The following is a 15,398-nucleotide window of genomic DNA, read 5'->3' as shown; positions in this document are numbered from 1 at the left end:
GTATGTCAAAGAACGTCTCGTTCTTTTTCTAAAAAAGTTCATCGGAAGGTACCAAGACCTTGTTGATAAATATTCCGTATCAACTTCTCAAATAATACACGATGGTCTTGATGTATAGATTCTTCGTACTGATGTTGTGTATCATCTTAACAACGTGTTTTATAGTTCTTTCATTTGTCTTTGTTCTATTATTAATATTACTTTTACTGTTGAATAGTTTCATGTGATATCCGTTTCACGTGGCTCGGTACTTATACATCTCGTCAATGTGTTTGTATTGGCTTTCATTTTTTTTGTGGTTTGTTTTGTATTTGCGACTTTTTGTATTTCTTTTGTTCTTATAACGTGACTCTGTACTTTAAAAGATCCCGTCAGTATGATATTGTTCTATTATATGTCATTATGATATATTTCTATTATGAATTACAATATACGTTGAACCACAAACGTCAAAACTATTCAATCGCGTAGTGGAATAAACTATTTTTGGATTCTTATAAATTCTATATATAACTTTTGGACTAGTTTAAATCTCGGTCTATTTCTTAAATTTATTCTTACATACTTTTGATTTTTTAACCCTGTATGCTAACATTCCCATGAAAATTTTAAAATTGTTTGTACGCACATTGAACGACAAATTTATGTGACGTATAAAATTTTCTGACGTCAGACACTCAATAAATGTGTTCGTAGATAGTAGATGTTTTTGTGTTCTGTTAAATTGTTCCTTTTAAAATTGTTAAACGATGATGACTGATGTACCCATATTTTGACTATTATATTTATTGTGTCTGTTTATTTAACGCATCAATGTAAAAATATCGGAAATTGATGAGACTGTCATTAAAGTGAGAGGGTTAGCGCTATAGAACCAGGTTTAATCCACCATTTTCTACATTTGAAAATGCCTGTACCAAGTCAGGAATATGACAGTTTTTGTCCATTCGTTTTTGATGCGTTTTGTTATTTGATTTTGCCATGTGATTATGGACTTTCCCAATTGATCTTCCTCTAAGTTCAGTATTTTTGTGATTTTACTTTCAACTATTTTAATGCATTAATGTTGAACATTAACTTAATATAATTTATTTATTATGGGAGTGGAACATTGGAAACTAATAAAAGAACATACAGAAAAGAAATAGTTTTATAATTAGAAACACATTTGAATTTGCACTACTTCTCCTTTATTAATCACACCAATATTTATACAGACATATCAAGATGATATTTTCTTAAATATAACGGAAATATTTCTAAATTCATCTTTGTTTTATTCGATAATTAAATTGAAACTCCGTCCAAATATGAACTAAAGCCGTTTGTTTGAACTGGTTTTGTTTTCAGTCAAATTTGATAAAACTACAAGCCAATAAGGAAGAAAGAACATACACAAATAAAAGCACACCCATAATCAAATATGTATGCATTCTTAATATATGATTTTTGACGAGGGAATATGAGTTGGTCTTTTATATAGGGACACACTATGTTCAAAAACGTAGCTTATTCCTTTCAATAAATCAGAGAGCACTTTATTTGAAAAAAAGACTGTACGGAGGTCCATAGATATAGGAAGATGTGGCATGAGTGCCAATGAGACAACTTTCCATCCAAATAACAATTTATAAAAGTAAACCATTATGATCGATGTACGGCCTTAAACACGGATTATAGATCGATGTACGGCCTTCAACGCGGAGCCTTGGCTCACACCGAACAACAAACTATAAAGGGCCCCAAAATTACTAGTGTAAAACCTTTCAAACGGGTAAACCAATGGTCTAATCTATATATAAAAAAACGAGAAACGAGAAACACGTATAAACTACATAAACAAACAACAACAACTGTTAATCAGATTCCTGACTTAGGACAGGTGCAAACATTTGCAGCGGCATTAAACGTTTTAATGGTACCAAACCTTCTCTTTTTTCTGCAACAATAGTATAACATAACAACATAGAAAAACACACAATAAAATATCAATTGGAAGGCTTAACTCAATCAAAAACACAAATTAACACACTATGAACGAATAAATTTGATCTACGATACCTAAAAACAAGGCAAGACACCACCGCGAAATATTTAACAACCCTTAGTAAATCATCACTTTTGAAAAACAACGGTTTCATAATATATACAGGTAACTGAAAAATATCTTTATCGTTTTAGGTATACTACTTTTGTGTATATAAAATCTTCCAATAAGGAATACCAAGAAAATTATGTTATGAAAATAAACCTAATTTAATACTTGATACATGTCTACTAGTTTAATTAATGAACGTTGAATTCATTGATGTACTGATTTCCCCTAATACAAATGATGTAAAAAAAAATGTAAACTTTGATTCAATACCCTCCTATTAATAAGAATGAAATGTTAACAACTTCAAATATGATCACCATGGTCACCCTAGTGAAACTCATTAAAAACGATTATGTTACACAGTAATATTTTGATTAAAACAAAGTATCTACACACTTCCAAGTATATAATCACCCAGGCAGTTTATTGAGCTAGGACGAGAATAAACAACACAAGACGAATTATGTAATACCTAATATCTATCGTTCCGACATAATAATTATAGCTATCACAACAATAATGCACACAATTACATCATCAATCCATTCTAATTTGACTTTTACATACGTGATTTCGGTATTTAAGTAAGTAATGTTCATATAACGCAAGTCATCAATCACTAGAATTGGGAAATGTTTCTCAGTGAAATTAATCTAAAGAGGACCAGATAATGAGGGCTTAGGGTGTTTCGAAGATAATTAATAAATAGCCGTGTATAAAAAGAAGGATTCTTAGTTTTTATCAGTACATTGTATATGATCAAGCTAGTAAAATATGACATATGTAAATATTCATAACAAATATTATAATATAGGATATCATTCATTTTAACATCGACTACCTTCTCTCGTATATAACATATCAAAAGGCTGTTGTTCACTGGTTCTTTATAGTCATCAGGAACATGACGCATGCCTTTATTGCGCAGTATTAATAAATCGTTTAACTCGCCAATTTTGGAAAAGTGTGAAGTGGTTGGTTGGCATGTATGTTGGTGTATGTTACTGAATCTTAATATTTCAACAATTTCGTCTGTGTAATGAATAGTTGGTTGATTTTAAATGCGTCCGTCCTTCTTTTGTGTATGATTTAGAATACCATGTGTACTTTCTTACATTTCGGGGAGAAACAAAATATTTTGAAAACAATATAACTTTCAGCATTTGATTTTTCATTCTTCTTACAAACCTATAATTGTACTTTCAATTAGAGACTAAACTTTGTTCTGATTTTGTCATTTAACAAGACTTTAATACACGCGTGCTGTTAACACTGTCGAGGAGAGACTTTAACTTTCTTTCTTTTTTTTTCTTTTTTTTAGAAGAACGCTTAACAAGACCTTTAAAAGAGGGACGAAAGATACCAAAGGGTTACAGTCAAACTCATAAATCTCTAATACACGCGTGCTGTCTACACTGTCATGCTGTCAAAAACTTATGTCCTTAGTTTATCCTTGATAATCATTTATCTTTATCTAAACAGATTTTATTGAACAGTCATTAAAAAGTAATATCACCGAACAATAACACAAAGAAAAGTACCAAATTACAAACAACATAACAAAAAAACATCCGCAAATCGAAAGGAAAAAAAATATCTGTTATCCCAAAAAAATCATAAAATAATAAAAAAAAATATCCAACATTTATACGCACCTCAATTTTTTTTAAATCAAAAACGCAAATGAACGTAAAAACATATGTGATCATATATACATGTATCTTTCGATCAGAAATATTGTTTGGCTCTTCCAGGTATGTCTTTGGTTCTCATTGTGTCCTGTTTGCTTTAATGGATTCTACATAAGACTCATCAGTGACGCTCATATTAAAATATGTATAAAGCCGAACAAGTACAAAGTTGTAGAGCATAGAGGATCCAAAATTCCAAAAAGTTGTGCCAAATACGGCTAAGGTAATCTATGCCTGGGATAAGAAAATCCTTAGTTTTTCGAAATTTTCAAAGTTTTGTAAACAGGAAATTTATAAAAAAAAATGACCACATTATTGATATTCATGTCAACACCGAAATGTTGACTACTGGGCTGGTGATACCCTCGGGGACGAAACGTCCATCAGCAGTGGCATCAACGCAGTGGTTTAAAAAGTTATCATAGGTAGCAGGATTATGATTTAGTACGCCAGACGCGCTTTTCGTCTACATAAGACTCATATAACATTGATATATTGTTATGTGAAAGTTTTCACGAACTTGGAATGTTTCTAAGATATATGTTTAGCTGATAAGCAATCCATGAAACAATTTGCTTTTTTTCATTAACTCATGATAGGTTACAGGTGAAAGAACAACATTATATCATTTTATCAGCAAATGTTGGGAAAAGGGGGAGGGTATGTGACTGAATCTTAACCTATCAAAAGTGTGTACTGCTAAATGGATTGTTGTTTGACTTGTAGTATCTTTCACAGGCTACGGGTTACCTTCATTGGCGTAGGATTTAGGATACCATTACATGTATGCATTTTCTTACACTGAATGGTAACATGATATGAAATGTAAAACAATTCAAATTGCAGCATTCGATTCTTCTTTATTCTTCTTAATAGCATATTGTATATTGTAAAGAGACTATACTTATTTTTTTTTCATTTGTGAAGAATGCAAAACAATACTTTAAGGTGGCTCCTGGGTACAAAAATTTCAGCAAAAAATTAAACCTTTATTTTTTCATTACAAGTTTTATTTATTACACTATTAGTTATTACTTTATGATATGGTACAAAAATAAACCCAAAAAATTGATTCAGTTTGGCCCCAGATGACTTTTAAAATGTTTATATCATTGAAAAAGCTCCAAATTATCTCCCTTTGGTGCAAAAATGCCATTTTTTGGCATTAAATTTGAAATAACTTTTTTAACTCAACGGTGACCTATATTTTTTATTATTGTTTTCAAATAAGCTGTACATAGACTAAATAATTGTAAAATTTAAGAGATTTCTGTAATTAGGTTATTTTTTTATTTCGATATTACATCTATTTCTCCTATTAGTTCAACAGAAAAAAAGGACATTAACAAAAATGTATGCTTCTTCCAGAGGCAGATTGTGAGCTTAAATGAACGGTGACTCCATCTTTTTATTTCATTTTTCCTTTAAGTATATGATAAAGTTAATTTATAAAAAAATATAGCGAAATCCTATATTAGAAAAAAAAATTGATTTATACCCAGGAGCCCCCTTAACACGCGAGCTGTCTACACTCTCATGCCGACAATAAACTTATGAACTTAATATTTAATTAGTTATCAAAAGTACCAGGATTATAATTTTATACGCCAGACGCGCGTTTCGTCTACATAAGACTCATCAGTGACGCTCAGATCAAAATAGTTAAAAAGCCAAATAAATACAAAGTTGAAGAGCATTGAGGATCAAAAATTCCTAAAAGTTGTGCCAAATATGGCTAAGGTAATCTACTCCTGGGGTAAGAAAATCCTTAGTTTTTCGAAAAATTGATTTGTTCTATACATATCTAAACAGATCTTATTAAACATATTGGAGAGATCGGCAATACAATAACTTTAAATTTCAAAGAGCACATGTGAATGAAAAATCTATGAAAAAAGTTTCCATCAGTTTCGAACGATTTCTTGTGACGTTAAAACAAACTTTAACTATACACGTACCAATGTGTGTGTGTGTGGCAAGGTTTAAGCTTATTTATCCTTGAAATTCTTTAATATGTATCAAAACAGCTTGTTTTAACAAATTGCAGAGGTCAGCACTTCCAAAAGTACAAATTCAGAGCGCTAATGTGTATGTGAAAACTGTGAAAAAAGTTCCGTCGGTTTCAAATTTTAGTGGAAACACGTACATACATTTGTACAAAAAATATCTATAGGAATTCACAATTTTACACATTGTCAACTTCCTATGACACATAAATCGGTGACAGTAAAAAAAAAGAAATACCACCAAAACGATTTCCTGTGACGATAAAACATATCAAAATTTAAAGCTTTAAAATGTAGCTTATTTGTCCTTTAGACTCTTCAAATTCAAACAAAACAGCTTTTTATAAACATATGGGAGAGGTCAGCAATACCAAAAGTACAAACGTCGGAGCGCACATGTGTATGTGAAACCTGTGAAAATAGTTCTGTCAGTTTCATATTCTTAGTGGAAACACATATGATTTTTAAACTAAGTATCTATAGGATTTCACAATTCAACACAACCTCATAAGACGCCTAATTCGTTGACAGTAAATAGAATAAATACCACCAAAATAATCAAAACACAAAAAAAAACCAAAAAACAAATTTATACCAAATTAAAAAAACAACAACAACAACAAATCGAAAGACAAAATAAGTTTAATCACAAACATCACATAAACATTTACTAAATAAATAAATATCCAGCTTGCATACGTACCCTAATCAAAATCATTTGTTTATGAATTCAGTGTCTTTAGTGTAAATGTACATGTTTTAATTACTAACTATTATTAATTGTACAATAACATTGATATATATGTACAATGTAAAAGTACTGTTCAGTATTCATGATATTCGAACTTTGTCACATTTCTTATCTTCCGGGAGTCATTGTTTGATGACAAGCAATCCATGAACAATTTGCACTTGTTACAAATTTCATTAACTCGCATTATTACACAGGAGAATTAAACTAGAGGCTCCAATGAGCCTGTGTCGCTTACATGATATTTTTGCTGCATATATTGATGCATGAAATAATGTCACTGTTATATTTTTTCCTCTAGTTTCAATGATAAAAGTAAAAAACTGCATTTTTTTCCTATGTTCTATAAACAATTCAACTTCGTCAGATTTGCACTAACTGCTTTGGTTTCAGAGATATAAGCCAAATTCTACATTTTACCCCATGTTTATGTTTTATTTTTAGCTATGGCGGCCATCCTGGTTATTTGGCTGGGCCACCGGACACATTTTTTAAACTACATACCCCAATGATGATTGTGGCCAAGTTTAGTAAAATTTGGCCCAGTAGTTTCAGAGAATTATTTTTTGTAAAAGTTAACGAGGCCGACAGGTGACGACGACGCAACGATTGACGACAGACGACAGACGACAGGTGACGGACGCCAAGTGATAAAAAGCTCACTTGGCCTTTTGGGCCATGTGGGGTTAAAAGGATATTGTTAAGAAATAAACTATAAACTGCTATATATCAAAATAATGTCAAAAACTTATGGAATTTTAAAAATGGTCAGAGTCAAAGTAATTGTGTATATTCAAACGAATAAAAAGACACCAAGGAGGCTTTAAAAATTCTCATCATTCGAAAAGAAACTGTCAATATAAAAAAAGAAGATATGCTATGATTGCCAATGAGACAACTCGCCATAAGAGACCAAATGACACAAAAATTAACAGCTTACGGTCACCGTACGGCCTTCAGACAACATTTTCAGGTGTAAAACAATTTAAACGAAAAATCTAACGGCCGAATTAATGTACAAAAAATTAACGAAAAACAAATATGCAACACAGAAACAAACGACAACCACTGAATTACAGGCATATATACATACAAAATGTTGCGGGTTAAACATGTTAGCGGGACCCCCACCCCCCTTAACCTGTGGTGTAACAGTACAACAATAAACGAATTATATAAAACAGTTGAAAAAGGCTCAACTCATCAGATGGATAGAAAAACATGAACAAAAAGATAGAGTGGAAGTGATTTGGTATGGTACGTTCTTACAATAACAAGACACGAAGTACAGATAGGAGAATACTCGCAGTTACGGACAGCAAGTCTAAAGCCAAGTAATTTTAAAAGAATCATACATCTAAGATTTAATTATTTTAATTAATACACATCCAGTATCCAATAGATGTGATGTCTAAACGTCATACACGGTCAGATAAAAACCTGACCATGTGCAATGCCAAGATACAGGAGACGATATATTGTAGAACCATGAAAGTGCAAATGTACATAACAATAATATTCAGTGTGCTTTAAGTGTACTGATGACAAAATTAATATTATTACCAATAAAAACAATATTCAAAGATTAAATAACAGTGTTGAATTGGTAACCTTTTAGAATAAGTTTATTTAAAGGATCAATACGTTTACCAAGATCGTTTCGAAATTTCCAGGCACTGTGCACAAATTCTCCATGCAAATTAGAAAGTGCTTTGAAATAAGTTTTCTACAGGTACAACCGAACTTCAAAACCAAACATTTATATCTATGGAAGAATGTAGTAAGCGTTTTAAGTAATGTGTTGGTACGAAATTCCTGACTTAGAAATTTACCAGTAATACATAGATACGTTCGTTAAAATCTAAAAGTCATCTCACAAAACGAATAAAAAACAGGTCCAAGAAACACCTAGAAACCCAAATGACAGGGCAACAGGAATCTCAACAAAACTGGTGTAAATCTCAGGTACTCCGGAAGGGAAAGAAAATCCTTCTGCACTAATGCATCTGTTATGTAGCTCGTGTTAAGCAACTATTCGGTGCTAAGTCTCGTTTGGTGAAGTCACACTCAATGAAAAGAGGACGGGTTTGTTGGAAAGACAATTGGAACATATCCGTGGTCATTTGACAAAGATATTCAAAAACGGTCAACCAACTCGTGATGGCATTCAATATATCGAGAAACAGATTTTCTCTCTAATCATGAACTAACCATAACAATGTCATTTTTGACGATCTTGCCTCTTTAATTAATATTTTGCTGTATTGTTTTGTTCTCTATAAATTCTTACTCAGTAGCTGTTAAATTAAATCGTCTATAGTGGTAGAGTAAGATTGTGTCTCTTGTTTGAATCGACTATTAATGATAAACTGTTTATATCATTATCATGTAAATTATGCATTTTGTAGAGCTGTCGTAATATAGGGTTTTCAAGATAATTTGTATAAATCAAGAAGAAAATAGTGCAATTATCACTAGGACAGTCAGTGCAATTTTTTTTATAATGATTTGCTTATTGGTAGAGGTCGTAAAATATATATTATTGATAATGTAAACTAATTATTCTATACGCTCTGCAATTTTCAGATTGCGTCATAGTGAGATACAGAAATATAGCGTCGCTCCAACGCGTTTATTATACCTATTGGTATTATGTCCCGTCTAGCCAAATAATACCCTGGCTTACATCTTTATAAATCAATTAAAATTAAAGCAAGTTAATATTACAGGCCCATCGATGTTAGAAGGAGCTACTGATACAAAAACAGGAGACACACTTAGCTTGTGAAAAAACGTTAGGCCACTAAATAATTGTTGGTTACTTATAGTTAATGCCCAGTGGCAAATACTTCATGAACAGGACGAGACATGTCCACTATTGATAAACAGTTATTGAAAATGCTGATCTCTAGCTATATTTCAGTTTTGAATCGTGAGTTCATTGAAATAACTATGTGCAACATCTTGTGTTTATATTGAAATTAACAAGTAACGTTTTAAAATGTTTACAAGCATAATTTATTATAGTTTGTGGTTGAATGCTGTATATTTGACATTACAAGGAACCGAATTTATGCAATTAGAAGCCCTTGTCGTAACTTCCATGGATACATTATGCCTTGTAACGGAAATATCATATACATGTTTTGTGTACCATTTTTAACATCGATCATTATGTTTTTTTTAAACCCACACTCTAGCAAAAAGTCGACATTCTCAATAAAAAATCTAGAGGTTATTTTCCTAAATTATGAATCATGTAATAAAACTAAGAAATTAATTTTACAATGTTTTAGAGATAACTGGAAATTTCTGTATCCTGATAAGAAAGACATTTATTCTGCAGTTGTTATAGATATGTATTCACTATAATCGATGTATAACAATACACATGATGCTTTACATTATGTTAATGTCTTTAAATTTAAAATAGTTGCTGCAGAGGACACGATCTTTCATAAAAATATTGTTTCCTTCAAGAACGAGGACCATGAAATAACATTATTATCCTCTTATGTCGTAAGATAATTGAAATCAAATGTACAAAATAAACTAGTAAATGTTATTTTCGAGGTATACTCTTCTTTATCGTTATTATATTTGTGTAAACGATATCACAATGAATTCCCGTGACTTTGGCTATGACAGTCATGCATACGTTTCCTTAAATAGTCAATCAATCTGGTATAAAAAGAAATAAAATAATTATGCTTTAACGAATACATTGTTCTCGTGTACTAGATTTCAAACAATGTACCCGTTGCAAACATTATGATAACGATACAGAAAAAATATAAAAAATAGTGTCAAGAATGTCAAATTTCAGTCTGTTTTTGAAAAAAAACATTCATATATAAAATGTGATATTGATAATTATTAAGAACAAAAACAGTGGTTTTATAGTTCCGAGTCTTGTCTATAAATGTTAAATAAGAATAGTAATATTTTAAAATTGATCCTGATGCCAATGAAAATTAATTTCCCGAAGGGTGGAATGTTATAGATGAATAATTGTGAGATCAGCCTAACTCTTTTCGTGACTGTTTGTAATAGCAACTGATTGAGATAAATAAATACATCGCTCCCGTTAGGTTAAATTCATGTTGCCCGCCTCTTTGTATCATGCATGCACCGTCACCTAGGGAGTTGATAACAAATATATCGGCGTCAGCTATTTGTTCATTTCTATTTTTTGCATATTTGTGTTAAACGCTCATTAGAATCATTGCTCTTTTTTTAGGATTATAATTGTTTTGCCATATAGTTTATAGATAATTCTGCAAGTAGTCTGGCGTCCAAAATCAAAAGCCTGGTATCTTTGGTAACTTTTTATTTAAGATTTTGACTGAAGATTTTCGTTTCAAGTGTTAAATACTTGAATTTAGTCTAAGTAAGCGCTTATTGTAAAGAGGTCGCTCCATCTTCAAATCATGTAACCCTCTTTAAATGGTTCAACATATTTCTTATCGAGATATTAAGCTGCTTTTTTTTTTTTTTTTTTTTTTTTTTTTTTTTTTTTTTTTTTTTTTTTTTTTTAGATCGATTTGATTTATATCAATTTTGCATATAACAAAGAAGATGTTGTAACTATGATTGCCAATGACACAACTCTCACAGGAGACAGAAATTAACAGATATAAGTTAATGTACGGGCTTCAACAATGAGCAAAGCTCATACCGTACAGTCAGTTGTAAAAGGTCCCAAAATTACAAATGTAAAACCCTTTATGGTTGGACCTTTAAACATTTTGATTAGGTGTTTTGTCTTATAATCTGTTTACTATTTTAACAAAGATTTTTTCTCATAGTTGTTTTCTGGTTTTAGAGCTCACTGTCGATATATGCATCTAAGTAAATGACGACTCATGAATAAATAACGTATTCAATATTACTCTTCTATATTGAGAAAAAGATTGAAGATCAATGGCAATACATACATGCATAATTTACATTTAAAATGATATAAGTCATGCGATGTCTTTCTTTCCTCAAATTGATTTAGTGCAACCTACAAATATAATTTCTATTTGGTAGAACTGTCTATCATGGCTTCAACTGACAAAATCTGTTTTGGGGTCACTCTGCCAAAATTTGATATCGTGGAAAAACTGTCTAAAACAGCCCAATGAAAGACAAAAAAAAAAAATGAAAGAACTGTTCAGTCTTTAATGTTTTCAGGTAGAACTATCAGAAAATATTCTAGGATAGCACTTTCATGATCTGTTCTATTGTAAATGGTCAATTCTACTATAGAGTGAAAGTGTCATAACATGTTGTAGTGTAGAACAGCTCCTTTCAGAAACAGTGTTCAAGGTGGCATGCGAAATATTCTACTGTTATATTTAAAAGAGGTTAAAACCGATCTTAACAGTATTTGTATCTCATTCATATAGTGGACACTTACTAATTTATTGATATTTAGGCCACACCAATTTGATTCCTTGTTCGACGGACCCGCCCGCATCTATTTTTTTCAAAACAGATTTTTTTTATTTTTTCTATATTCCCGCTTCCCGCTTCCGGAAATGTAATCATGTCTATTTCCCGCACCGTTTTTTTTGTAAATATTATAAAAAGATATCAACATTGGTTTCTTTCCCCCTTACTTATATTCCCTATCAAAACATGTACGTTGTTAGAATAAAGTACAAAGAACTTCTGAAGGATTTGCCTTCAACTGCAATTATATTGTATGCTGGCAAAACAAAACTATCTATAACCGCTGCATGTTTATGCACCTGTCCTGATTGATTCAGGGGCCTGTCGTCGGTTCAGCAGTTATCGTTTGTTGATGTTGTTCAATGGTATTTTCCCGTTTGGATATATAAATTAGATCCTTGGTTTTCCTGTTCGAATTGTGTACGCTAATAATTTTGGGATCCTTTATAGCTTGGTCTGTATCAAAGCCCTGTGTAAAAGGCCGTACTTTGACCTGTGTTTGTTATTGTCAGGTTGAGAACAACCCTCCCTCAGCTGACAAAGGGTCATTTTACTGATGTAGAAAAGAAAATAGAACTACCAAGGATTTGTATAGTTCTTCTATACAAAACCTTTGAAAACTTAAAATCTGGTACTCAAAAAGAGGAGAGTTGCATCATATTTTAAACAACTTTTTCTAAAAGAGGGGTCCACTTATTTTGAATAATATTAAACTGTTAAAGTAAATGTGTTAATTTAACATGGTTATAGTCCAGGAATATTACAAAATTCTTGGACATGTTTTGACCATTTAATACTAGATAGATATATAGTTCTTTTAGAAAATATGAGCCCTTTTGTACAAACAAATATATAATAACCTATATTGATCCCTCATAAAACATGTAAAAGGGATATTTATAACATTAAGGGGTTGCCCCCAAACTGATTATGACTTGGATTGAGAATTGTCTCATTGTCAGTCACACATACATAAACCAGATTAAATTATTTCTTGGTGAACAGGGAAAAAATACTTCAGAAATTAAAGAAATGTCAAAGTACAAGTTATAAATCAAGTTTTATTATTGTCAAAACCTACTATTTTATGTTTACAAAAAAAAAATATAATCGCTCGCCTTTACTTTTCAAGCTTCGCCTCAAAAATTTGCAAATTAAATATTTTTTTATTAAAATTTTCAAATCGCTCGCTCGCCCCAAATTTTGGAGTCCAAAAATCCGTAGAACAAGAAATTAATTTGGTGTGGCCTTAATTTGTTTTACATCTACTAGAAAATATTTCAAGAAACAAATACTTTTTTTTTACATAGCATATAAAATGTGTATACACTTGTGTATGATTTTGTTGGTAAAGAAATAGTCAATTTTAAATGTCATTAGAAAGGAATGTCGATTTACTTTGTGTCAAATAGTACGTAGCCTGCATACAAGACAGCAAATTTGTTGTCCCGTTTTAACATACGAGAACTTTGGCTTTCTCCACAACAGAGTTTTCATCAGCATAGGACATTTTTTTTTAGTATGAAGAAAGCAAGCTAAGTGTATTATAATGTTTGTAGCAGCTACTATCATAAATTTAAGAGGAGTTTCAAGGCTATAGTCATGTCTATTTTTGTAGGTTAGATATGCATTCTGATAATTAGACGTGAAATTTTCTTTCAGTATTCGACCTCAATTTATTTCACACATTACGCACACAGCTTACTACAGCGCGAAGAACAAGAGATGTGAATTATTATATGGATCAAACATTCCAGATATATATGTAATATTCATAGCATCTGTTACATTTACTGTATATCATTTATATGTGTATCGTAAACAATATAATTGAATAATTATATTAATTATAACTTACCTTGATAGCTTGGGTTCTACATTTACTAAGCCAACAAAGAAAACAATTATAACAATTATATCCATCCTCTTCAATCGGTAATTGAAGTTAATTGCGAGGAGACATACTTATAACTTCAATAGTATTATCGACCGTTTGTATATGCTATTGTAGTGTATAGTTCTCACACTCAATTTAAGTATTGATCGCCAATAATGCAATAATAGCATTAAGTTAAGCGAAAAGTTGATGTCATGTCGCTCGAGCTGTTACATATAACAAACTATGTATAAAAGTTGTTTCGTCTCTGGCTGAAAATCAAAGTACAAACACTCAGGTTGCTACGTCACATGTGCACTGCTTATATATGATTCGTGTAATAACATAATTGAATCCAACTATGATTGCAAAACTTCAATAATAAATACGAGTGGTATTGTGTACATGTTTCCGGTGTGTCTTAAAAAGTAAAACAAAAACAGAGGTAAATAAAGACTAACAAACAATACTGTTGATTCAATGTAGGATACTAAGATTTCTGATTTGAGTCATTCTGATAAATGTTTTGAAATTTTGAGATAGTACATGAGTACTTATTTTGGTTCATGATAGACTGCACGAAGTCTCAAAATGATGATTTCTCTTTCATGAGTGCTTTCGACAACTCCTCTTTAATTTGTCACATAAGAACCAAATGGATGACCGTAAAATGTGTCATTAAATTAAAGTTGTCATATTTAGCATTGCCTTGGTAACTGATTTTTAATATATTTATAACAATAATATATAATAACTTTTACTACTAGAATACCGGAAAAATTAATATTAACATTTTTATTATTGACACATTAAGGAATATAACAAACATGTACGCATTTAGTTTTTTTAACTGGTATTGACTTTTTTTTAATATTGTATCAACTTTAGAGATGTTTAATCTGTAATTCAAACGTACCGCCAAACGGGTCCCATTGTCAGCATTTCGGCAAAATAGTGCACTTAATCATGCATTGAGCAAACTCATAGTTCAAATGAAAATAAAAACAAAATGCGCTTAAATAACTGATAATTAATAAAATGCTTAACCTCATTTGCCTTTTTATCTTTCAATAATCCAAATATTCAATATTAAACCCAGATCAAGTAAGAAACTAATGAAGCGTTAAATATGTTCCCGTCATGAATATATATTATATTTTGCACTGAAACAATGATTATAAAAACCTCATATTACAAATAGATGTAGTCAACTACTTTGAAAATCGCATCAAATCATTAGTTATAAGTTAATAGATAATTGCGTGTCTGAAATATGAATGTCGATGCTGGTATTTGTCAATTATTTTTAATTCAGTTAAGGCTAATGGATTATGTTCACTGTATTTCGCAGTCTATGAGCGTCGTTCATTAAAACTTTTTAAAACACTCGACTACGCTGAGTGAGAAAGGAAATTATCAGTCAGCAAGATCGAAGGAAAGTTTAGTAAAATAGCGATAACATCATTTATCTGTGACACTGTATCAGTGCACTCTACCTAAAATTTCACTGCAATCTGTAGTCTCTCGTTTGTTTGTT

The 15,398-nt window shown here is 31.1% G+C and overlaps 1 protein-coding gene across 2 annotated transcripts in view; it reads right to left on the bottom strand.

Moving 5' to 3' along the window:
* Positions 1–14,067, bottom strand: part of LOC143085576 (glycine receptor subunit alpha-2-like) — a 43,687-nt gene extending 29,620 nt beyond the window's left edge. For both annotated transcript variants that reach the window (XM_076262021.1, XM_076262022.1), the window contains exon 1: positions 13,844–14,067. In XM_076262021.1, the coding sequence (XP_076118136.1) occupies positions 13,844–13,908 (65 nt within the window). In that variant the 5' untranslated portion in view covers positions 13,909–14,067. The remainder of the gene's footprint in view (positions 1–13,843) is intronic.
* Between the last annotated feature and the right edge of the window lie 1,331 nt (positions 14,068–15,398).

The sequence above is a fragment of the Mytilus galloprovincialis genome, chromosome 8 (genome assembly GCF_965363235.1).
Source record: "Mytilus galloprovincialis chromosome 8, xbMytGall1.hap1.1, whole genome shotgun sequence".
In the NCBI taxonomy this organism is placed as follows: domain Eukaryota; kingdom Metazoa; phylum Mollusca; class Bivalvia; order Mytilida; family Mytilidae; genus Mytilus; species Mytilus galloprovincialis.
Note: the sequence above shows the minus strand (reverse complement) of the source record. Positions and strands in the feature narration are given on the sequence as shown.